Source organism: Crinia signifera, chromosome 2, assembly GCF_055691185.1.
Source record: "Crinia signifera chromosome 2, ASM5569118v1, whole genome shotgun sequence".
NCBI lineage: Eukaryota > Metazoa > Chordata > Amphibia > Anura > Myobatrachidae > Crinia > Crinia signifera.
Window position 1 is genome coordinate 335,486,848 of NC_139218.1, and position 25,493 is coordinate 335,512,340.

The 25,493-nt window shown below is 37.9% G+C and overlaps 1 protein-coding gene across 1 annotated transcript in view; it reads left to right on the forward strand.

Moving 5' to 3' along the window:
• Window positions 1-25,493, forward strand: part of COL2A1 (collagen type II alpha 1 chain) — a 60,499-nt gene that overhangs the window by 29,593 nt on the left and 5,413 nt on the right. The window contains exons 21-48 of the mRNA XM_083169497.1: window positions 92-190; window positions 561-614; window positions 1,864-1,971; window positions 3,237-3,290; window positions 3,542-3,640; window positions 5,241-5,294; window positions 5,506-5,604; window positions 6,367-6,420; window positions 6,797-6,850; window positions 7,330-7,383; window positions 7,511-7,564; window positions 9,004-9,048; window positions 9,283-9,381; window positions 9,471-9,578; window positions 10,674-10,727; window positions 12,537-12,590; window positions 14,122-14,175; window positions 14,646-14,699; window positions 15,377-15,484; window positions 15,817-15,870; window positions 16,372-16,425; window positions 17,799-17,960; window positions 18,773-18,880; window positions 19,924-20,031; window positions 21,356-21,409; window positions 21,748-21,855; window positions 22,203-22,256; window positions 23,573-23,680. Coding sequence (XP_083025623.1) covers window positions 92-190; window positions 561-614; window positions 1,864-1,971; window positions 3,237-3,290; window positions 3,542-3,640; window positions 5,241-5,294; window positions 5,506-5,604; window positions 6,367-6,420; window positions 6,797-6,850; window positions 7,330-7,383; window positions 7,511-7,564; window positions 9,004-9,048; window positions 9,283-9,381; window positions 9,471-9,578; window positions 10,674-10,727; window positions 12,537-12,590; window positions 14,122-14,175; window positions 14,646-14,699; window positions 15,377-15,484; window positions 15,817-15,870; window positions 16,372-16,425; window positions 17,799-17,960; window positions 18,773-18,880; window positions 19,924-20,031; window positions 21,356-21,409; window positions 21,748-21,855; window positions 22,203-22,256; window positions 23,573-23,680 — 2,169 coding nt within the window. The remainder of the gene's footprint in view (window positions 1-91; window positions 191-560; window positions 615-1,863; window positions 1,972-3,236; window positions 3,291-3,541; window positions 3,641-5,240; window positions 5,295-5,505; window positions 5,605-6,366; window positions 6,421-6,796; window positions 6,851-7,329; window positions 7,384-7,510; window positions 7,565-9,003; window positions 9,049-9,282; window positions 9,382-9,470; window positions 9,579-10,673; window positions 10,728-12,536; window positions 12,591-14,121; window positions 14,176-14,645; window positions 14,700-15,376; window positions 15,485-15,816; window positions 15,871-16,371; window positions 16,426-17,798; window positions 17,961-18,772; window positions 18,881-19,923; window positions 20,032-21,355; window positions 21,410-21,747; window positions 21,856-22,202; window positions 22,257-23,572; window positions 23,681-25,493) is intronic.

Here is a 25,493-nt window from a genome sequence, read left to right on the forward strand (position 1 = left end):
TCTATATATAACTTTGCATGTATATAACTTTGGTGCTATGTGAAGCAGCTCATTACCAATGGCAATAACACATTATTCTTTCTTCCTGTAGGGTGCTCCTGGTATTGCTGGCGCTCCTGGTTTCCCTGGCCCACGTGGCCCACCCGGTCCACAGGGCGCCACTGGTCCTCTTGGTCCCAAGGGTCAGACTGTAAGTCATTTATCCCCAGTCTACATTAATGTACATGCAGTAGCACTATCGCAATAATGGACGTTACAATTTGTGGACATTACAGTATGTACTATTCATAGATTACGCTTTAAACAGGTGGAAAGATGAAGCAGGCAGTACTTGTATAGAGTATATGCCCTTGCCATGCAGCTGTATAATGCATCTGCCATGTGTGACTATTTGGCAATGCTATAGCCATTGTATTTTGTTTAAGCTACCTTGGCAGAGTTGCAATCTTCTGCAGTAATTTGTATGATAGAACATTTATATGATAGGCAATACATTTACTACAGGTGACCGATAGATCTTACACGTATAATAACAAATGTATTGTCTGTGTTTGTTTTAGGGTGACCCAGGTATTGCAGGTTTCAAGGGAGAACAAGGTCCCAAGGGTGAAATTGTAAGTATGAATTATTTTAATACCTTAAGAATTAATTTTAATATATTACACTTTCCTCTGGTAGTTGCACAATAACAGGTAACACAACTTGGTTAGAAATATACAATACAAACTGTATCTGCACTTTTTTACACAAACTAATGTATTTTTAATTGGGGTTGCCTTTACATTGTTCCAGAAAATTATTGATTTAGTATTGACTAAAACCCAGTTTTACATTTATTGTAAATGAAGTTTTTCAACATAATATTCAAGTTAAATGATGGTTAAATTAAAAAGTGTGTTCGATTAAGTAGAATTTAAGCACAATTTCCATCCATAACAAATACTTGGGTGGACAATTCCATACCTTGACAGAATGTAATACACATAACATTGGTGTTTGCGGTTCTCAATCTACAATAAGAAAAAGAGAACAAAATGAGCCTTTTGTACTTTTCACTATTGATTTCACATTAGCTGAAGAAGACATTTACATTCCGACCTCCTAGACTACCAATATTCCAGCGGTATTAAATAATTTTTGGTACTTATGTAGTATCTGGGCGTCCGATTTAGAAATCGGATCGGATCGCATCGCATCGCATCGCATGCGACCAAATCGTATGCGATGCGATGGTCAAGATTTTTCCATAGGATTCAATGTTAAAATGGTCTGAGTCCATTTTAACATAGAATTCAATGGGAAAAAGGGGTCCTTTTCCTTTCCCCACTATCCAAGTGGGGATGGAGTTGGATATAAACCTGTGGCGAGCGTAGCGAGCCACCGAGCCCGAAACGTGGCGAGCGTAGCGAGCCCCGCGAGGGGACACAGAATACTTTTTAAGAAATATGCGTCCCCTCGCGGGGCTCGCTTCGCTCGCCACGCTTCGGGCTCGGTGGCTCGCTGCGCTCGCCACGCTATATAAAATCAACTCTATGCCCACTTGGATAGTGAGGAAATGAACAGGACCTTCTTAACATTGAATCCTATGCAAAATCGCATCGAATCGCATCGCATCTGATTGTATGCCTTAAGGTAAGGCATACAATCACAAAATCGGCAGCCCAGATACTACATAAGTACCTAATTTTTTGATAAGTTTCAGTGCTCTTAAAATACATATAATGCTATTTTAGTAAAGTAACTATATGAATCGTGGTGCATTAATCTCAACAATGTAAACAAAAGACTATCTGCAACCTTGGTGACAACTTTAACTGACCAGCAAGCATGTTACTCATAGATTTCAACATTTTGTTTTTCTAGGGACCTTCAGGTCCTCAGGGAGCTCCTGGCCCAGCTGGTGAAGAAGGTAAAAGAGGTGCCCGTGGTGAGCCTGGCGCTGCTGGTCCACTTGGTCCTCCTGGTGAAAGAGTAAGTCTAGAACCCTCAAGTTATATTACATATATTCAACACATTCAAAGCTACTAGAGAGACTGGCTTGTTGGTCACAAGCCCAACACACAACACACACACTCACCAATGCAATTTCAGAATTATCAGTACAACAAGTTATAAAATAAATAAAAAAAAATGGTTGCAATCACTGTTATACAACAGTAGCTTTTCATTAATAGGTTACAATACAAAAAGATGTCCACTGTAACATCTTGTGTGTTGCTTAGACATATGAGCTCGAGAACACCTCAGCTAGGTCGGCCAGTGCTAAAAACATCCCTGGCTCCACCAGTGCTTTCCATGTGATTGTGAATCAAGACTGCATGAAGGCAGACACAAGCTGGGTGCCCAGAACCACTAATAATTTCAAGCACACCAGCCCTTCTGGCAGACTCAAACATTGCCAAGTTCCAGTCTACTATAATTTTGCTTTTCAACTTCATGTGTTTGTTCCATATAGAAATTATTAGTGTAAGGGGGGTATTCAATGTCAGGGTCACGGCAGTCGAGCTTGCTCGACCGCCGTGACCCAGTCCCGTTCTCGGTCAGCTCGACCGAGAACACGCAGGCGGGATTCAATGTCCCACCTGCCGGGGAGCGAAAAGGGGGCGTGGCCGCGAATTGCGGCCGGGAAGAGGCGAGCTGCAGCCGGCAGCTCATCACTTCCCGGCTGTTCTCGGCAGAACGAGCCCGACAGCTAGTGATGTCGGGCTCGTTCTGCCGAGATACCCTGCTCAATGCTGTCGGGGAAGACAGCATTGAATAGGGTTCGGCGGGCATCTCCCCGATGGGAGGTGCTCGCCGGAGATTGAATACCCCCCTTAGTCTGAGAACAGTGATATAAGGAGATTTTGTAGCCTCTATTTTGAGAAGTCCTCTAAACATGTCTCCTTCCAAATCCCTTCCTTCCATTGTTCTAATTTTGATGCTAGTATTCTAAACTTTCTGTTATCAGTAAAAAAAGATTGTGCCCCACTGAATAATCAGAAGAGTCTTCATATTATATTGTATGTGCATCAATGTCACCAAGCTTTGTTTCACTGCTACACCATACCAGCACAGTAGTAATATAATATATGGTTTTCATTCAGACAGTGGTATCTCTTGTGAGATACTGAACCTAATAACACTTGACTGAATAGGATCATACTTACTGATTGTGAGCACACACTGCCTGAAATAATTATCTGTTTAACTTCAGCCTGGAAGTAGTGACCATTGTAATATTTTTCTGTCATTAGGGTGCTCCTGGTAACCGTGGTTTCCCTGGTCAAGATGGTCTTGCCGGACCAAAGGTGAGTGGAAATGTTCTACCTTGTCAACTGTATGAATGTACAGTGCATGTGATAGTATGGTGTCTAATGCCTCATTATTGCAATATACTGTATAAGGCAGTAATAAGCTTATGAAATGGTTTAATAAATGTATCATCTACTTTTTATTTAATTTTATATTAACATTTATGATATCATTATAGTTAATTTATTTTAATTAAAAGTTGGATATTTTTTTAAAGGACAATTAAATATAGACTTTCTTCTTTTAGGGAGCTCCTGGTGATCGTGGTGTTCCCGGTCTTGGTGGTCCAAAAGGTGGTAATGGTGATCCTGGCCGTCCTGGCGAACCTGGTCTCCCTGGTGCTAGAGTAAGTTATATCAGACAGTCCATGCTGTCTTGTTCACTGCAGCATACAGTCAGGTTGTAAGCAAAGTGCCGGATTCACAGTTGCACACAGCTAATGAGAGATAATATGCTAGTGCCACTTCCACCTAGGAAAGTACTAAGACTCCACCAGTGGCTTCTCAGATCCAGGCTTCTGTAAATCATACAAACACACAGTGGAGGTCACAGATCCTTCCATAATCGGCCATCTGAGAAACTAATAGTCGTGCAGTATGGCCGCAGGAACTGAGACGCTGGCACCATGTTTTGTGCAAATGGAATCGCAGTTGTAGGCAGCGGCGCCATGAAAATGGTTGTGACATGCCAGCATTTTACTGCCACTGTTCGGTACTGCCCCCACATGGCCCAGGACAGTCAGTCACTGTTTGTGAAGAGCAGTGAGCAGTATCGGTAAGGTTCCTTGGTATGTGTACATTGAGAATATGATGCATGTGCACTCGGCAGATAATTGCTTTACACTATAAATATTGGCACAGTGTATATCTATGAATCAGGCCTACTAATTCCCAGGATGTATCATTTCTTGCCACAGAAACATATTTTTTAGAGTTAAAATATGAAAAGAAGACAGTGATGGAGATCACTTCTATACTTCAATAATAAAGAGTGAAAAAACTAAATGCCTGCAGTCCTGAGATATGAAGTAGAACAAAATATAAACATTAGAGTTTACAGAAAAAATCAAACTTAAAGGGGGATTAAATGTGTCAGGAAACCCCAAACCCTAACACAGCAATATTGAATGGACTTCTAAATTATGAAAATAATCCATTTGGTGGTCATTTATAAAACTGGATGTGCCCTTGGAAAAACCGTACTATCAACTAAGCAGAGATCAAGGGCCCCATTTATCAATGAATATTAGCTATTGAAAACTGATTGCATATGATAAATGGGGCTCCAACAAATCAGCCTTTAACTGTCATCTTTCAAATACATGACAGGTAGGAGCTGATTGGCTATAGCACTATTTATCATACATAAAGAGTTTTAGCTAAAACTCATGGATAAATGGGCCCCCAAATCAAATGTTTGTTAATTTTGTTCCTCTCTGTAAAGTCCCAACTTTTACCATATGCGCATAGTGACATTGATTATTTTTATGCTAGCAGGCATGTGTGGATAAACACCTGTACTTCCCCCAGAACAAGCGGATACATATAAAAGAAATATCAATTAAATACAATACTTGCATGCTGCATGTGGCAATATGCCACCCCTGAAATTGTGCTGGCTTGAGACATACAGTACTCATGGTGGCAGAGCAGGGTGACTATAGACTTGTGCAGGGCAGGAAAAATATTACATCTGTGAGCATGTGCAATGTGCAATTAGATGACATATAAGTGAAATCTCTCTTGTTAAATTTGCTGTTACCTATAGTACAGGCTGTTGATAAGCCATATACATTTTTATACATTATTCTTTTTCAAGAAAGTGCATTTAGATTTTTTTTTTAAGATTAGTGTAATAAGCTATGAAATCTCATATATATTGGCCTATTTTAACTGAAATTTAGGTTAATGTATCTTGTTTCTTAATTAATGTCTTATTTCATTTAGGGTCTCACTGGTCGCCCTGGTGATGCTGGTGCTCAAGGAAAAGTTGGTCCAACTGTAAGTTTTATTTGAACATTTATATTATTATTGTCTATTATAAATATATGATATAAATGTTATTATACTATTTATGTTTTATATAGATGGTCAAATATATTTATTATGTTAAATTTTCCAATAAATAGCTGGTAAAAGTAATACAGTGAACATATGGATCCTCTTATAGTTTCAATAGAGCACAATCATGAGTTGGTGTTATCCTTTCTAGGGTGCTGCTGGTGAAGATGGTCGTCCTGGACCTCCTGGTCCTCAGGGTGCTCGTGGTCAACCTGGAGTCATGGGATTCCCCGGGCCTAAGGGTGCCAATGTAAGAAACTTTAATATCTGACAATTTTACAGCGCACATATATATACTTATATTGTCTATATATACACTATTGTCATTGTAACCAAGCAATGTAAGTTAGAGAGAGTCTGTAACTTTGTTATAGACTTTGATTTGAATAGTGCTAAGCAATTCACTGTTACTTTACATAGCAGAAAATACATAAGGGAAATGTAATATGGTCTGAGTTTGCAGAGACCTGGGATTTCAGCTGAGATTGGCCGTGTTTTTAAAGCAGCAATTATTTACAAGGCAAAACCAACCTGGTTTTGTCCAGTAAATGATTGCCCCTTTAAATTAGGGCAAACTTGGACAAAATACCAGACCTCTGCAAACTCGGACCCTGTTACATTTACCCAAGTGTATCTACGCTCCACTACTAGTTAGCTAACAGTATTGCTTCCTGATTGATGTTTAATGAATGAAAAAAATGACAAATGTACCTAATTTAAATATTAGCACATGCAATGGTCAGAGTTAAATTATTAGTATAATGTAATTTTAATAAGTCACATATTTGGCTTATAAATAAGCCAACAGTATCAACAATTCAATGTCACAAACATGACTAAATTCTACTTTGTATAATACATCAGTACAAATTGGCCTTATCTCAGAATTGTACTATGTATCTCTGGTTGACTTTATTGAATGTTTCTCAGTTAATAGTAGTAGATTAAAAAACGCAAAAGCACATAACGTGTACTGATGATAACATTCCATCCTTGTACTGGTTTCTCTAAGGGTGAAGCTGGCAAGCCTGGTGAGAAAGGATTGGTTGGTGCTCCTGGTCTGAGAGTAAGTACTATTACCTGGAAATGTATGTATAAATAGCTTCATTTTACATAATTAAATAAAATCTAAGTTCCATACAAATAATACATCAGTGGATCTAGTTTACATACATAGTTATTTCTGTTCCACTATCGGAGAATATAAACTGGATAAATCATAATATGATACTACAAGATTCCTGTTATAAAATGGGAAGAATATTGTTACGAATTTTATAATTATTTTCTGTAGGTTATTTTATGAAAAGATTGTAACAATAATATCAAATAACTGTACATTTTTAAGTTCTGCTCTTCCCAATTGTCTTCACATCAGTTTTGTTCTGTGGCTATTAGAAAAGCTTGTGTGGTAGTAACAAGAACAAAAATCTCTGTCCTAGGGTCTGCCTGGAAAAGATGGTGAAACTGGTGCTCAAGGTCCCAACGGCCCCGCTGTAAGTATTTTTCACTCTAGTGACCTTACAAGGAACATGGTATAATAGAGACCAGATTCATTAATAGTAAATATTACTCCATTATTTGCTCCATTACAATTTTATGGAAAAAATTCTACAGTATTAGGAGGAATCATTTGCAATTGAGCAATATCTTCACATAAGATGGATAGAAATGTAAGCCCCTGAGATCAGCCATATAAAAGTTCTTCAAGATGTTTTTCCGTTAGAATTTAATTTTTGAAGGTTGATGCTGCTCTAGTATCACATTCATTACAGGTTCATAGATAGATACTGTGTAACCTATGTATCTGGTGACTAGGTATTAGGTTCAAATAAATGTAAACAACATACAGTTACTTGAACCAGAAGGAACTCATGAGCATCACTTTTTAATGTTGTCTGGTTAGACAACTCTTTTGTTTTGTCCAAGCCTTAACCTTATGCTATTGATACTAATGATGATGTTTTTCTTGTAGGGTGTTGCTGGTGAGAGAGGTGAACAAGGACCTCCTGGTCCATCTGGCTTCCAGGTGAGTTATTGTAGACAATAACAAGGTATAGATAAGTGTATTCTATGTCTGTAGCATTACGTTGAAATGTTGTTACAGGAACTGTATTTGATGCAATGCTTAATGATTATCATTTTTAATTTACCAGGGTCTTCCCGGTCCTCCAGGTCCTCCCGGTGAGGGTGGCAAACCAGGTGACATGGTGAGTAAAAGGTTATATCTAAAACTAACTATTTCCATTAGTTTAGGAACCTCTACTAAACTTTTGAACCATTTACATGATACTAATTGACATAGCAAAGTATAAAGTTTTTGTTGCAGTATAACGATGGGTAATAGTAATATATACATTTCAGTATTTGACTGAAGAGCTCAAATAAGTTTGGGAGCACTGATTAGAAAGTACAAAAATATTTAGAAATTGGAGTTGTCACATTGTCTCTGATTTCAATAACTACTCATTACCTTGATTGAGTTTTTAGACACCTTACTACTAGTGGAATTGCCTATTTGCAAAATATGATAATTTGGACCAATAAGAGAATGGTAAGAGGAATGGAGGAAGAGTTAGAGAAAAAGGGAGCGAGATGTATACTTGCTTCAAATTGGTCTTAGGGGAAAATGTATCAAACACCTAAAGAGGTCAAGTTGAGAAGTTACACATGACAACCAAGTAGATTCTAGTTATAATGTGCCTAGTACATTATATATAATGATAGCTAGTTTCTGATTGGTCGGTTTGGGCATCTTCACATTTTAGAGGTTTGGTCCCTTTGGGCATCTTCATCCTCTTTAGAAGGACTGATAACACTAGAAAGTAGTCATCATCTTTATTATCATTTCCATTTTTTTTTCTCGCAGATAAAAATTCTGAAGGAATTAATTATCCAAATGGGCTTTACATCATTTAGTTTTAACATACAAAAATCTATTCAATCATGTATTCCACTGTAGCTCATAGCAGACGAAGGATTATATATGCCTAGCATAACTGACTGTGTCTTTAGTTGATTACAGTTACAGCATACTCCTAAATAAGTACATTTGGTCTCATCTAATTTCTGCAAATAATGATAAAAAAAAATAATCATTCAGATTTCAATCCCACACTGAAAGCAACTTACTTTGCCAGTGTGACCTCAAATCTTTCTGTATCGGACATTAAAATAAATGGTTCTAATGCCAAATAGTGTACAGTGAATCTAGTTACTCTTCTTACGCAATATATCAAACTTTGTGTTTTTTCTGGCTGCTATCATCTGTCTTGCTGACCAGGTGACATGATGATCACATGCTGAACACTTATTTCTATAGAATGCCAACACCTCTTCTTATATCAAGAAGACTGTACTCACCCATAGGTATATGTGAAGTGGCCCCAAAAGTTTGACTTAAAATGTAGTAATATAAGAATGGAGGTTTCTCATTAGGAAGGGTAAGCCAAGAAAAGTGCTTCTCATCTGGCAACCATTTAACAATATGAATGAATTCATTGTTTTTAGAAGGGCAGGAGATACAGGCAAAATAGCCGTTGACAACTTAAGAGTACTCTAAGTCTCCAACATTAATGTACAGTATTTTTGTAATTATTTAATTGTTCTTGAATAAAAAACTTAAACTGCCCTTTTATCATTTATCCAGGGTGTTCCAGGAGAAGCTGGTACTCCAGGTCTTGTTGGACCAAGAGTAAGTAATGATATTAAACATCGGCCATTATTTTATGTTCACAACACTATTACGTGAGGCTAGTATGTTTCAGCAATTATATTGTTTGAATATACACATATATTTTACATAAAAACACTTACTTTAAAACATTAAATTGAATCTCTATATAATTTTCCTAATTAACATAATAAACAGGTACATATTCCAAATGGTCTTATTGACTAAATGACCAATGCTATCACTACCTTGCAGGGTGAACGTGGTTTCCCAGGTGAACGTGGCTCATCAGGTCCTCAAGGTCTTCAAGGTGCACGTGGTCTTCCTGGTACTCCTGGTACTGATGGACCTAAGGTAAGAAAAGTTTAGACTGTTTTTGTGTATCTACTTTAAGAGATCAGTGTATTAACTGGTTCATTATGTATGATTAATGTTATCTCTAGGGTGCTACTGGCCCATCTGGTCCCAATGGTGCCCAAGGACCTCCTGGTCTTCAAGGCATGCCTGGTGAGAGAGGAACTTCTGGTATTCCTGGAGCTAAAGGTGACAGAGTAAGTAAACTACTGTAATTCTATGTAACTTTAATATCCATCTTTTGCCATGACACTATAAAGGATAAAACATTATTTTGTAATGTCCAATTTTAATGATAGCCATGGTACATACAGTACAATTCCATTTCCACATGTGCGGCATCGATAAGCATTCTGTAGCATATGTGGCTATAGTCTATCAGATGAGGAAGGTCAGTACCATTTTAGTCTCAAGAGATAGGGTTGGTCCATCCACGTAGATACTTGTTTATCTTGAATTTTTGCTAAGGGTGAAAGAAACTTTGAATACATTAATAAGTATATGTCAGTTTCATTATATTTTTCCTTAACTTTGTAAAATCACTAAAACATATGAAAACATATAACTTAAAGCATTATTACTTTGGGTACTTATATGTTAGTTGGGCGCCCACAATAGTTAGTACGCTAATACCCCCACTATCCATGATGACATGGAGTTGAACTTATATAGTGTGGCGAGCGCAGCGAGCCACCGAGCCCGAAGCGTGGCGAGTGTAGTGAGCCCCGCGAGGGGACGTGGAAAACTAAACAAATAGCTTAGTGGGCGCCCAACTAACATATAAGCACCTTACTTTGCATATACTCATTTACCAGTGAGTCAACATTATGTTGCTCCTGTGGAAGAAACCAAAAATATAATCTCTATATATGTCTAGTGTCCATGAGTCCCCAAAACAATGCCATCTGCTGGCAGAGAGTGAAACTAAATCTCTTTGTCACACATGCACAAACACAGAAGGTAGCAGACTAACTTTCAAAGATTTTGCTTCGATCGGGGCTTACTGGTTATTCATAACTAGCAAAACAACTGCGCTACATTGTTACATACAAATGCCTTCTTGGCACTACAGTTTGCGTCACAATAGTGCGAAGGTTCTAAAATCTAATAGCCTGGAATGAAGAATAATAAAATTAACTTTTTATTATGTAATTGATTGCTAGTGAATAATACATTTCTAATTTATGTGTTTAATTTTAACATAATGATTTCTTTATGCTACTGCTGAGAAATACCAAGTCAGCATACTAATATTTTATTTTGCTAATTTTTTAACTTTTTGTTGTAAATAGGGTGACTCTGGTGAAAAAGGACCAGAAGGTGCTCCCGGAAAAGATGGTGCAAGAGTAAGTATATGATATTAGTTGAAACCTGTTCTATGTATGGAAGGTTTGTGACATCTATCCTATCCATTTTGGATATAACTTTCACAGTAAGGAATCAGTATATTACAGGAACTCCTTATTGAGAAACTGCTGAATGAGATTGTATTTGTTCCTGGGGATTTTTGTCACAATATGGTTTTTAAAATTGTGAGGTAGATGTAGTGTCTTATGTTGGTATATAATTTTATAGATTTGTATTATAATAATGTTGAGTAGGTGTAGTGTCCGGAGTCTGCATACTTGGTTCTAGAATTTTAATATGATCATGTTGGGAAGGTGTAGTGTTCAGAGTCTGCATATGTTGTTCTAGAATTGTATTATGATCATGTTGGAAAGGTGTAGTGTCCGGAGACTGCATAGGTTGCTATAGAATTGGATTATGATCATGTTGGGAAGGTGGAATGTCCGGAGTCTGCGCAGGATGTTATAGAATTGAATTATGATCATATTTGGAAGGTGTAGTGTCCGGAGTCTCCATAGGTTGTTATAGAATTGTATTATGATCATGTTGGGGAGGTGTAGTGTCCAGATTCTGCATAGGTTGTTATAGAATTGGATTATGATCATGTTGGGAAGGTGGAATGTCCGGAGTCTGCGCACCATGCTTCAAAATGATCTTGCAATTCTAGATGAGTGGGCAAAAAAATGGAAGATGAGGTTCAATGTAGATAAATGTAAGGTTATGCACCTTGGGAGACACAACCAGTGTGCAAGTTACAACCTTAGTGGAGAGGAACTGGGTAATTCCATACTTGAAAAGGATCTAGGAGTCCAAATAGACAGCAATCTAGGATGTAGTGCCCATTGTAATGTAGCTTCAAAAAAGGCCAACAAAATTCTGGCATGTATTAAGAGGGGAATGGAAACTAGGGACTCAAGGGTAATTATGCCACTATATAAAGCATTGGTGAGACCTCACCTAAAGTACGGAGTACAGTTCTGGGCCCCACACTATAAAAAGGACATCATAGAATTAGAAAAAGTCCAAAGGCGAGCAACAAAGCTTATTAGGGGAATGGAGAATTTAAGCTACGGGGAGAGATTAAGCAATTTGGGACTATTTACATTAGAAAAGAGACGTTTAAGGGGGGACATGCTCAACATGTACAAGTATATCAAGGGCCAATATAAGGAACTGTCACACACCCTATTTTCTACTAGAAAGGAATCTAGGACGCGAGGGCATGAGTATAGATTAGAAGAAAAAAGATTTCATTCAGCTAGTAGAAAGAATTTCTTTACGGTCAGAACAGTCAAACTCTGGAACTCTCTTCCCAGAGAGGTGGTAACGGCTGGCTCATTAAATGCGTTCAAGGCAAAGTTGGACAAACATTTACTGGAGAAAAACATCCATGGGTACAAATAAGAAATATAATTTGTCTGTAAAATACCAGAACCAACCAAATCAGCAATGGATATCTATACTAGGTTGAACTAGATGGACGCAAGTCTTTTTTCAGCCTTACCTACTATGTAACTATGTAACTATGTTATAGAATTGGATTATGATCATATTGGGAAGGTGTAGTGTCCGGAGTCTCCATAGGTTGTTATAGAATTGTATTATGATCATGTTGGGGAGGTATAGTTTCCGGAGTCTGCATAGGTTGTTATAGAATTGTATTATGATCATGTTGGGAAGCCGTAGTGTCCAGAGTTTGCATAGGTTCTCATAGAACTGGATTAAGATCATGTCCAATGGTTGCTTAATTTTGGGAAGTATGGTATGAATGTGAATGCCTTAATGTAATATCTGTGTTTATTTTGCAGGGTTTGACTGGTCCTATTGGTCCACATGGTCCAAGTGGTCCTAATGGCGAGAAAGTAAGTATTATTTTATCTAAAAATGTGTCTCAAATGAAATAGAAATGCCTAATGATTTCCTCACTGTATAGTAATAATATGATTAAAATTCAAGCAGTTGTATGACCATTTGAGTATAATAAAAAATTGTCATAATCACATCAACATATTATTTGGAAGCTATCATGGAAATAAGCACTGCAACACTCTTTCTTAGAAAAACATATATGATAAAGTAATTTGATATGTCTTGTCTTGATGGGGCCATGACCCTGTCAGATTCCTCTGCTCATGGGTCAGTAGACCTCTAATACAAAATCTGAATTCACAGTTCCTGTCACAATCTTTGTAGGACATTGAGAACATCAGAGGGATAACAAGGCTTCTATATGTTATACTGTCTAAGGCAGGCTTTCCCAACCACGGTCCTCAAGGCACACCAACAGTGCAGGTTTTAGTGATATCTAGGCTTCAGCACAGATGGTTTAATCAGAATCCCTCAGATACTAATTAAGTCACCTGTGCTCAAGCCTGGATATCTACAAAACCTACGCTGGTGGTGTGCCTTGAGGACCGTGGTTGGGAAAGCCTGGTCTAAGGAAATACATTTGCATGATATATAGATTTTATACTACCCTGGGAATGTTCAAATCATAACCACATCCTAGTGGAAGACAAGTAAATAAAAAGATAGCAGATTATACATAATACTATTATGTACAGACTATTTCCTACATGAGCAAGAATCCAATTCACAGACACAATATGAGTTATAATAAGCAATATCTTTCTTACAACTACACGTGGGTGAAATCTGTAATGATGTAGATAAGGCTGAATCTCCATACCCAGTCGGTGTCTATTAGTCTGTACATACGGGCCGACATTTGCAGCTGCAGGAGTCCAGCAGGGTGCCAGCATCGGCTGGCAGGGAGGGAAGGATGGCGCATGGGAGGCGGGGAGCTCAATGCAGCATAGCCCACCTTCCTATATAGTAGAAATAGACAGTCTATTTCTACTTTCAATTCTGATGCCGCAGATCTGCGCATCGGGATCGGGATTGGATGCTGCAAAACACTAACTTGCACTAACTTGCTATCGATTTTGACTATATAGTCAAAATCAATAGCCCAAATTGCACCATGTGTACACAACTTGTGAGCAGGTTTATTTTAGTAAGCTTTCAAATGCATCCCTGAAATACATGCAAAGAGCTTACTTTAAATCAAAATTAGTGGTGAAATGCGTCATCTGTACTTTCAGTACTATTGATATGATTTCTAATTATAATAAAATATTAAATATAACAAAGTACAAACAAATATTGTTATATTTACTATTCATCAAGAATAAGAAGAAAGGCTAAATGTCCTAAACAAATAAAATACACTTTAACTGTATCTGCTTTAAATACTTTATATCGTTTAAATGGTTTTAAGAGAGGAAGTTAACATTTGCTCATTTGCATTCAATTTCTATGTGTTTATTGGCTTGTAATATTTCTGCATATTATGTGGTGTGTAATAATATGTTGTTCTCTTCTATCTTTTAGGGAGAATCTGGTCCTCCTGGTCCATCTGGCATTGTTGGCGCCCGTGGTGCTCCTGTAAGTGTATTATGCTTAATATATGTAATTTATGCATAGGGCCTTTATCATACTGTAAGTAGTTTACTTATTATTTCTGACAAATAGCCGGCTTCAAAACATATCTGAGCATATGATATGTACCGAGTAGCAGTAATTCACTTTAACATGTACTGTACCAAGGAACTAGCTGTATAAATATAGTAAATAAATAAATCTAACTATATACTTTATATATAAAAACACACACATACACATATATAAATAAATAAATAAATATATATATATATATATATATATATATATATATATCTTATTATAAAAGCAAAGTATTTAAATCGTTTTTCTTTACTTTGTGTATTTATTAACAATTGCCAATGCGGAACAACTTGACAGCAAAATATCAGAATTAATTTTTCTGATACTCTAACTGTAATGTTTCTACTAAATCTATGAATGAAAACACTAACTGAGAAATTGTCTTTTTCTAGGGTGATCGCGGTGAGACTGGTCCACCTGGTCCCGCTGGTTTTGCTGGTCCCCCTGTAAGTAAACTGCCAAAATAAACCCCACAGTTGATTATCTACTATATTCAACATACCAGAATCCCAATTCAATGTTCACTATAAATGATAGCTTGATCTTATTTTAATTTAAGTGAGTTCAATACAATCTCGATAGATTATGGATCTGAAAAACCTGCTCTTTAATTTATGGATTCTTCGCCAAGAAGATGTTTAATTTTGCTATAAGAGGAAGTTCCAGTCCTAGATATTTACTATGTATGTTATTACACACATGGTCATTTCCCCCAATGGTCTATAGAGATTTGTGGGGTGTCCCTACAGAATTACTCAATAACTCTTCTTTGGGATAAAGTTGATTTCCTGATAGTGGTCATTTATAACAAGACACAGGGATAGGCATTTTAGAAACTTGAGAACTTCATTGCTCACATCTGCTTATAAGAGATAGACACTTGTAGCAAGAAGATGAAAGAAATAACTGGAATAAAATCACTATACCTTTAGTAGGTTTATGTAGTACAATGGCCAATGGAGATTCATTTAATGGCTGTGTTGAGTCAGCCACCATACCATATAGTGTGTATCATCAACCAAATTTCAGCATTAACATTTGAAGCTATAGTGTGACCTGATAGTTCTTTACATCACTGTGTTCCTAGTATAGGTTCTGAGATATCTTTTGCTTTGTTTTTAAGGGTGCTGATGGTCAACCTGGCATTAAGGGTGAACAGGGTGAGTCTGGTCAGAAGGGTGATGCTGGTGCTCCTGGTCCACAAGGTTCATCTGGTGCTCCCGGTCCTCAGGTATGTTCATTAAATCCAACATAACCTACATGAAATACAAATAAAAATCTGAAATTTGTTGGCACTATCAGAATATACCAAGTCCACCTAGCAGTCACTGACAGTCATTGACCCCTATATGATCCTACGTTACCAGTGCATATAATTCTTGCACCAGTTTCAAATGTTACTTTAGATGAATAATAGATGTAAATTGCAATGATGTGTTTTGCAGTTGTAAACAGTTTCAGTAGCAGACAACAATACAACACAATAAAATATAGGGATTTATATGACCAATTAACTATACTTTATATGAACTTTTAACATGACCAACGTCCTTGTCATTCCAGGGCCCAACTGGTGTTACTGGTCCCAAAGGAACTCGTGGTGCCCAAGGTCCAGCTGTAAGTATAATGTTATTGTACTAATTTTACTGTTTTATAATCCTTAATTACTGTATTTAATACACAAGTCCCTTTTCAGAGAAGTGTAGCATAATACCAATATATACTTAATATATTCCTGAGCATAAGTATTAAACAGGAGGTCAAATCTGGGACTTTATGGAGCTATGGCTGAAATATATATATAAAAAAAGCAACTGTCCAGTAACTATATAATGTGGCTATAGCCCTAACAACAGAACAGCTAATCTGCTAACCAATCAGGTGAGCTGTCAGACATAACGTTCACAGGCCTCCAGGCAGATTAGAAATATTTTAGTGGACAACTGTGCTGATGTCTTACGATTAGGTAAAGAAATAATGATGTCAATATTACTATTTTTCCCTGTATTTGCTGATATGAAGATGTGAAGAAATATAGGGATTTTTGTTTTAACGAGATGATCAGTCTAGAAAAAATAATTGTCTTAATTTTTTATGCTTATTATCTTCTACCTGTAGGGTGCTACTGGATTCCCTGGTGCTGCCGGCAGAGTTGGCCCTCCTGGTCCCAATGTAAGTAACTTGCCTTTATTTACCACTTATTCCATCATAGAGGTGGCCAGATGTGAGGACAGTAATATGCTGCTTTACCTTACAGATTTTCAGGGGTACACCTGTACACAATAATATATGCAGTTCTCTAAAATATGCTATATTTATAACACAGGTCATGTTTCCCTAGGTTTCTCTAGGGCACATATAATCCCCAAAACCTTCAAATGTTTCCTATAAATTGTCCTTTGAAGCAAGCTTATCATTTCTCAAAAATAGCCTTTTAACCTTCCAATAAAACTGCCCCTCTACACAGTTCACACAAAATTGACATGTATTCTTTTTTTTTACACCCAATCAATCTCTGACTACCAAACCAGCATTGCTGTGTGGCTGGATAGCATAGCCCCAAGAAGAAGTTCTATCCTGTTTGTACAAATATGAACTATGTGACACATAAATGTTGTGCATCAAATCTTTTGCCATCTTATCCCACAATTTGTCAGTAAATAGCCACTCTCATTTCATTACTGTGGTTGTTCCCAGACTATTTATTAACAGTTTCTTATATAGTGCAGCACATTCCGTTGCGCTTTACAATTAAAAACAATAGTGATAAAACAAACTGGGTAGTTACAGACAGTCCTACAGGTAGGAGGGCCCTGCTTACAAATAAATGTAAATAAAAGAGATAAGGTGGAAATAGTGACACAAAATACTTTCTATCAGCTCTTTCTGTAATTGTTTTCTGACAAGTTGCTTGGGTCTGGTATAGTTGCCCGACAGTCAGGTATAGTTGCCTGACTGGCGGTACCCCAACAGGGGGTCAAATAGCCCCTGTAAGTCAGGATCCCGACTGTTGGGCATTGAACAGTTGGTGTCGGTATACTGACCATCAGATCCCGACTGGGGGGAGATCATCTGGCACCCAGATGTTTTATGTCCCTGTGTGTTACAGACACCATTCTAAAATTCAACTCCTTCAGTTCCACTTTAGATAACTGCTATAGTACATTACGTTGTAACAGCATAATTAATGATTAAATACATATTTGTCCAATAAATAAATTGATGAAAATACAAGGACCATTTCAACTCTGTAAATGTACCTACTTAAAGATTTACAGTACTTTTGGCAGACACTTCCATGTAATGATAAGTATTCTGTAAATATTATTTTTATTATTATTTTACTTTTTTAAATAATTATTCAATAAAAAACTCTAAAATTTAACTTATATAAAACACAGATCAAAAAATACATATCAAATGTCATCAACATTTTTTATTAATTAACATTTCGCATGAGAAATATACTGTACAATATATAAAGTATTTTTCATATTATTATTAGCAATAACTTTTGAATAACAACATTTTAATCTATTTTATAGGGAAACCCTGGGCCTGCTGGTCCTCCTGGATCTGCTGGTAAAGATGGACCAAAGGGTGTGCGTGGTGATAATGGTCCTGCTGGCCGTGCTGGTGACCCAGGTCTTCAAGGTCCTTCTGGTCCTCCTGGTGAGAAGGGAGAGCCTGGTGAAGATGGTACTTCTGTAAGTATTATACATATTATTCTTATTAATATGTGTTGGGGTCTACAATCACCTTTGAGTACAGGTTGCGTATCCTTTATCCAAAATTCTTGGGACCAGAAGAATTTTGGATAACGGATTATTCCGTATTTCAGAATATTTTTATATTTCAGTGATGTATTTTGAGGTACTGTATCTTGCATTTATGTTTTACCAATACATCAAACACATAAAATAAACACAAATATATTTTATTTGTGCATGAAACAAGGTTTTAAAACATGGAAAAAGTTTGTGTATAATCTCAGACACTGAATTTGAATGCCAAACAATCATTTTAGTGCACATATTTAGTACCAGCTACATATCATGTCCCCAGTAGTGCCAGTTACAGATGTCCCCAGTAGTGCCAGTTACATACCATGTCCCCAGTAGTGCCAGTTACAGATGTCCCCAGTAGTGCCAGTTATATGTCATGTCACCAGTAGTGCTAGTTACAGCTCATGTACTCAGTAGTGCTGTTGTTACAGATGTCCCCAATAATGCTTTCTGGGGAAAAAAAGGTACATTTTGTAAACTATAATTTTCGGAATTATTTGGATAACAGATATTTGGATGAGGGATACTCAATCTGTATAAGGAAACAAGAGGGGAGAAGTATTTATTACCATATTGCCCACGTTTTATACCTGTAGTGCCCTTGATGTCTCATAAATGTAATTGTTCTTCATGAGTTCAAACTACATATATAATTCTGTGTTATTACTGTGTTGCCAATTTTCTATCTTCCATAAGGAGTACTAATTATGAGCATTGGTCAAAATCTTTTTTAGGGTCCTGATGGTCCCCCTGGTCCTCAAGGTTTGTCTGGACAGCGTGGTATTGTTGGTCTTCCTGGTCAGCGTGGTGAGAGAGGTTTCCCTGGCCTTCCAGGACCCTCTGTAAGTATACATTTCTGCAAAGTGAAGTGAAAGTGTTACAATGCAATAACAACATGAGTAATAGTGTCCTTTCCTGTAAAATTAGTTCTTAGAAATAATAATGTGCTCTTGAAAAAAGTGACCTTTCTATGACTTTATTGAATTGATCATATATTAAAAAGAGTAATACAAAACTGTATAGTGTATATGACAATAATACATATTAAATACCTATACATTACACCAAAGAGAGGTATCATTTAAATATTGTTTTCACTATATTGTAGGCAGCAACTAATGTAATTCATGACACAGTACTCTGTACTCTAAACATAACAGTAACTGAAAAACTAAAACAAAGCACAGGTAACAATTAGCAGCACAATTCTCACAGCCGTACACAATACAGCTGTGATGTAGGGAAGCAAAGGAGTTGTCTGCATACTACCAGGGGCAGGGTGCCATTGAGATGAATGATTATGAATGTGAAGAGATGCAGGTTACATAGTTACATAGTAGTTAAGGCTGAATAAAAATGTGCAACCATCGAGTTAAACCTTTGGAATAGGTCACCAAGTAGAAGAGAGCTGTTATTGAAGTGCGAGAGAAGAGGGCTATGAGTACAAGAGGGAAGAGGGCCCTGCTCCAAGGAGCTTACAATCTAGAGGGTACCGCAATGGGTACCCTCAATATAGCCATAGTCCCTCCATACCTCTATGGGGACAAGAAAAAAGTAGTGATGTAGCTAACGACATTGTAATTTTTCAAAATTGCATATTGCAACCATTGTATTTAATTGAATCAACTCCTAAGGCTTAACATAGTCAATGACAGCAACGTATAAAGAAATAAAGGACATTCAAGCACAGTGTTACCATAGTAACACAATAATAGCATAATATATGCTATGAATAGATCAGAACTGATCTGAGTGGTCCTTAAAACACTGCATAGATAATATTATGTTGGAAATAAAAATATGAAAATGGCAAATCAAGATATGCCTATAATGTTTTTAGCATTCAGACATTCTATAAATCCTCAATCTCCACATTTTTCCTTAGGGTGAGCCTGGAAAACAAGGAAGCCCTGGAGGTGCTGGTGACCGTGGACCCCCTGGCCCTGTTGGCCCACCTGGTTTGACTGGACCTGCTGGAGAGCAAGGACGTGAAGTATGTACCTCATTTTGATCTAGAATAGCAGTATTGATCACAAACTAAATAACCATCATTAGACTCCTCCTGCGGCCACTACAGTATTTCACATGTTGTGTCTGGATTGTGACTAAAAAAATACCTAGATATATACAGATGGAACAGAGTTACTATAAACACATATCACATCCCCTCAGCCACTTAGACCATTCAGGTTAATCATACTAATATATGTATCTTATCCATATGATACCATCAATATATTCCACCTCAGATGTTTAGTTTTTCATTTATTACTTTTCTTTATTTTTTGTCTCCTCTTAGCTTGTTCTGCCTACTGTCTTCTTCTTTTTCTTCCTACTGTCTGAAGGCTTCAATATGCAAATAAGAAGGATTTAAAGTTAGATGCTTATGCTAGTGTAGCAAAGAATATTTGTGTTACTATGCTATGGCTAGAAACATATTACTATAAAAATAGAAGTTTCTATTGATAACTTATAAAGAGAAGATGTATTAAGCCTGGAGTGATAAAGTGGAGTCAGATAACTGGTTGGCTATCTTATCCCTCTCCGAGGCTTAATAGTACATCTGCCTCATAGTAATGTAAACACATCCTTATTTTATGTTTTAGATTTGCTAGTGGAGCTTATTATGGAGAATTAAGGCTACTTATCTAGATTGTAAAATAGTTTAAGAGCTCTCAGAAACCAGTTTGCATCATTTCGGTACAATAAAACATTGTGCTTTTCTAGAGAGAAAGCCTTAGCACCATGCACCTTAACTAAGAACACATACTGTACCTGTGAGTGTAACATTATGTTCCTAAGGATTGTGTGCCAGTACAAAAACTCCAGAAAGGTGTACTTTCCTGCCAGTAAAATGATCTATAATACCTGTGTGATGCCAGCCAAAGATCCAGAAAACCAAAGATCCACAGAATAATCTCAAAGGCCTAAAATAAGTCTCTCCAGAGAAGTTATCCATACTTTGGGGCAGCTATAACTATGAAGGATATTCTTGTTATACTTCATTGAGAATGTTACATACAAACTGTCATGTGTTTGAAAACTTGCAGGAGCTGATTGTCATAGCTGATTGCCCATAGTGGGACTGTAAAATGACTTACTTTAGATGCCTCTTGTGTCTTTTACATAATCTCAAACAGCTGCAGAAACACAGTGCCTGCACATGAGTGCCCAGCTCTGAGTCAGGTCTTAAGTCGGGTATTAAATCTTGGATTCCAACTGTTCCCACAGTCGGAATCCTTGACCGTAGGCAAGGGACAAAATAGGAAATTATTTTCAGACATATAATGTAAGTCTAAAATGTTATTTTCCTTTAGGGAACCCCTGGAAGTGATGGTCCTCCTGGTCGCGATGGTTCCACCGGTGTGAAGGTAAGATTGGCAAATGTTTTAATTGATGGAATGATCACAAGGACAGTTTTGTTCCCAATATGATGGAAATTTAGCATTTATTACATTAATTACTTTTTTAATCTAATTAAATAAACAAGAGTACCAGATAGTTTTGTTCTGCATGTTCTACATATTAAATAATATACATTTAGGATGTAATGTAATTGGATACCACGGAACATGCAATAATCAGGACAATAGCTGAAACCAATGACCAATGTAGCTCAGTATATTTTATATAACTCCAGTAAAAACTTCTTTATATCTTTGTCATAAGAAATCACATAGATATGCAACCATTTGATCTAACCCTACAGGGTGACCGTGGTGAGACTGGACCTCTTGGTGCACCTGGTGCCCCTGGCTCTCCTGGTGCTCCTGGCCCTGTTGGCCCAACTGGAAAACAAGGAGATAGAGGAGAAAATGTAAGTACATATATTTTATTTTTAAATAAACATTGCGGGATCCTGTTTTTAAATGGCCGACTCTTTACTACAATATATACAATAAGTAATTCAGAAATTTAGGAATGTACCAAGGAATGTGCAGTGCTCTTATGGAAGTATAGAATAATGCATAGAAAATGTTTCCGCCAGTTGCTATAGACTGTGTAGAGGATTTGCTATTACTTTTACACTGCAGTATTTAGTTTGAGAAAATAGCGAAGAAATAAGTGTTTAGTTTAATAGTCCTGAATCAGGCAAAAAGTCAATGTGTAGTTATTGTATTTTTTGAAGATATTTTTTAATACAAGATGTATGTTCATTTGTAGGGTCCACAAGGTCCTTTGGGTCCATCTGGTCCAGCTGGAGCTCGTGGTCTGGTGGTAAGTACAGTTCTCAATTTTGTTTATTATGGTCATTTTGTTCAACAATTCCATGTATACAATAGATTGGCTTAAATGCATAACCTAATTCTAAACATAATAAGAGGTGTAAATATAATACACTGTAATAAACATGGAATAAAATACAGGTTTTTAGTATAATTATGGGCAAAACTATGAGCCCACCTTCCACAACCAGGTGACCATGTATAAAGTCCTGGCTCCTGACACTAAAGGATAAAGGAGGTCATTCTGAATCATACACACCATTGAATTCGCAACAGTGAGCGATGTTTGGTGACTGCACATGTGCAGTCGCTTGGTGCAAGCAGACACGGCAAATTGCTTGTTTGCGTCCTATTCTCACCAAGCAGTGTGGGCGGGGGGTGTGGGCGAAGGGTTGCGTCCGTACGAACGGCCAGTGTATCATGGGCTTTCCCATGAAAATGGTGGCCGTTCCCATGTAAATGCAGCCATGACGTGGATGCATGCGGATGTCAGCTGCAGCCTGCTTCCTGCCCAGGGTGCTCGCAGATCTAAGACACCAGAGAGGTGTCTTAGATCTGTGAGCGCTTGTAAAACCATTCGATGGTTGGCGACCATCGAATGATTTTTGCCCCCGCACGCAAGACTGCAAATTAAGGTTTATGCAAAGCCTCCATTTGCATGCGTGCGTGCAGAGGTATTCAACGTGAAAGGGTGGGCAGGTGTTCCTTTTGGGCGGCGGGCGGCATTTAAAGCAGTGAATTTCACAGCTTTACGTGTGAACTAGAATGATATCCGAAAGCACATATTAAGTAATTACCTTTCTGAGTTGAATTTTTGTTCACATATTATAATGAAATTATATGCATACAGACATATCCTAATAGCTTATTATTGTGCATAATACGGAGACTAGACAAATGGTTGAGACAACTGAAGAATGAATATTATTTTTAGCTGCAATGGACTGTTAAAGACATTTTAAAATCAATGAAGATGAGGATCAATCTCAGTTTACCATAACAATATTGATCTTATTCTTGAAAGAATGTCAATTGGTAATAAATATCTCTATTATCCCATTAAGGTATATATTTAGTAAGAAGCACTATATGGAGATAAAAATATAAAATTATCACAAAATGATATGATCCAGGGTCAGAATGCTCCTCATTGATATGTCAGGTTTATAACTCACCAGAAATGTGTTACAATGTATTCTGATTGCACTTTGGTAATTGCAAATTGTTCACCTAATGGGTCGCTCTAGGAAGTATTGTTAGAACTGTATTATTTTTAAAGCTCTTTATTAAAATATTCCTGTATTTTAGGGTCCTCAAGGTCCACGTGGTGATAAGGGTGAGGCTGGTGAAGCTGGAGAGAGAGGACAGAAGGGACACAGAGGCTTCACTGGTCTTCAGGGTCTGCCCGGACCTCCAGTAAGTACATTTATTGAAAATATCTAAGCGTTATTGTTTTATTAAAGTAACTGATACTAATACACAACCAGTGGCGTAACTATAAATTTGGCTCCCCCCTGCCAAAAATGTTGGAGCCGCCCCTCCCATGGCAAGTATGGCCAGGTATCTGATTGCACCTAGAACTACAGAAACTTTAAGTATTCAGAAGAAATCACCAACATATCCCTATTCACAGGGGATTTGTGTGTATGTAAATGAGGCTGTAACATTGGAAGCTACGTAAAGTGCATACACGCACAGTATGATCGGGACTTTCCCAGCAGCCTTACCTCAGATGTGCTCCAACAGTGGGGTCTCTGTTGGCAGAACTAATCTGCAAAATGTAGTATGTACCTTAGGGCTGGAGTCAGCAGCTGTCTAATTACTCACAGCCTGCCAGGGCTATTCAACCAGCACCGCACTTGTAGATTTTCTGCGGGCAGATTCCTGCTCCATACAGCAGAGGTCCCGGACAGCAGCCGTCAGGTCAGGTCAGGAATCATTTATCAAAAGTGTAGGGGGTGATCATGGAGAGTCGGAGATAGCCAGAGACGGACAGTGCAGTAGGCAGCCAATCGCATCCTAGAGCAGGCAAGCATCCTGCTGTCATTTTCAAATGTATTGGCAGTGCCGCTCGGCCTGATTGGCTGCCGGTAAATGTACTCCGGCTCTGACACGCTGGCGCTGTTTGTTTAGATGGCTGCCCGGCGCCTTACTTATTTGCTTACCCTGCGGCCCGGCTCTGTGCAGGACGCTGCTGCCTCCCGATGTCCCGTCTGTCGGCAGCGAAGTGCACCATTGCTCAGCCCGAAGCTATATCATGCGCCCCGCAGACCCCGCTCCCCCAAGCCATCGCGGGGGCTGCCACACGATAGTTACGCCACTGTACACAACTCTATGACACTGGTATCAGTCCCTGCCTCAGGGAACTTACACTCTACTTTCCATACAATATAAACACAAATACACTAAAGAGGCCTACACACACAGAGATGTGCTGAACGTTCTGAGCGATACTAGATCACTCAGAACGCTCAGCAAGATCCCTCAGCACAGCGATGTGCCAGCACTGTGTGGTGAGCGATATGTCAGGGTTAGTGTTCTCCGGTGAGAACACTGGCTCTACCCGATAATATAACAACATTTATCCAGCATGCTGAATATTAATTGCTGGGTGATAGCGATGTGCGGGGCCATGCATCACTATCGCTATGGCCCCTACACATGGAGCAATGTAGGGGCATTTTCTAAGCCATCTAGTGAATTTGCTAAGAAAAATCCCCTTAATTATGTAGGCCCCATTAGTCTAAACTAGATATAACCAAATTACCCTTCTACTTTGCCCTTGGACTGCAAGAGTGAACATGGCAACCTAGATCAGAATAAAACCAACCAGAATGGCAAGGCAGCAATGCTAAACCCTGTGCCGCTTTCTCAATCCCGTGAAATTGTGGAGCGTACCTTTTTATTCTTTATCGCATTACAATTGTCAGCATTTTTGCATTAAACTAAAGCAAGAGTGAGTAGTATCTATATTTGGATTATTATATAACCGTGCCGATAATTTCTATTGACGCAATCCACTGCCCACATGATGATCAAGTATTTTAAGTATAGAAAATAGAGACCACATTCAAGTATTTAGCTTGCCAAAATGACTCCGCTATAATGGATCATTATTTTAAAATGTTTGCTGTTAATTTTACAAGCAAACATTGTTGATCATTACGTAAGCACTTCCAGTTGTTTACCTACAAGTATCTGTTTCAAATATGATGTTCCTAACATTTAG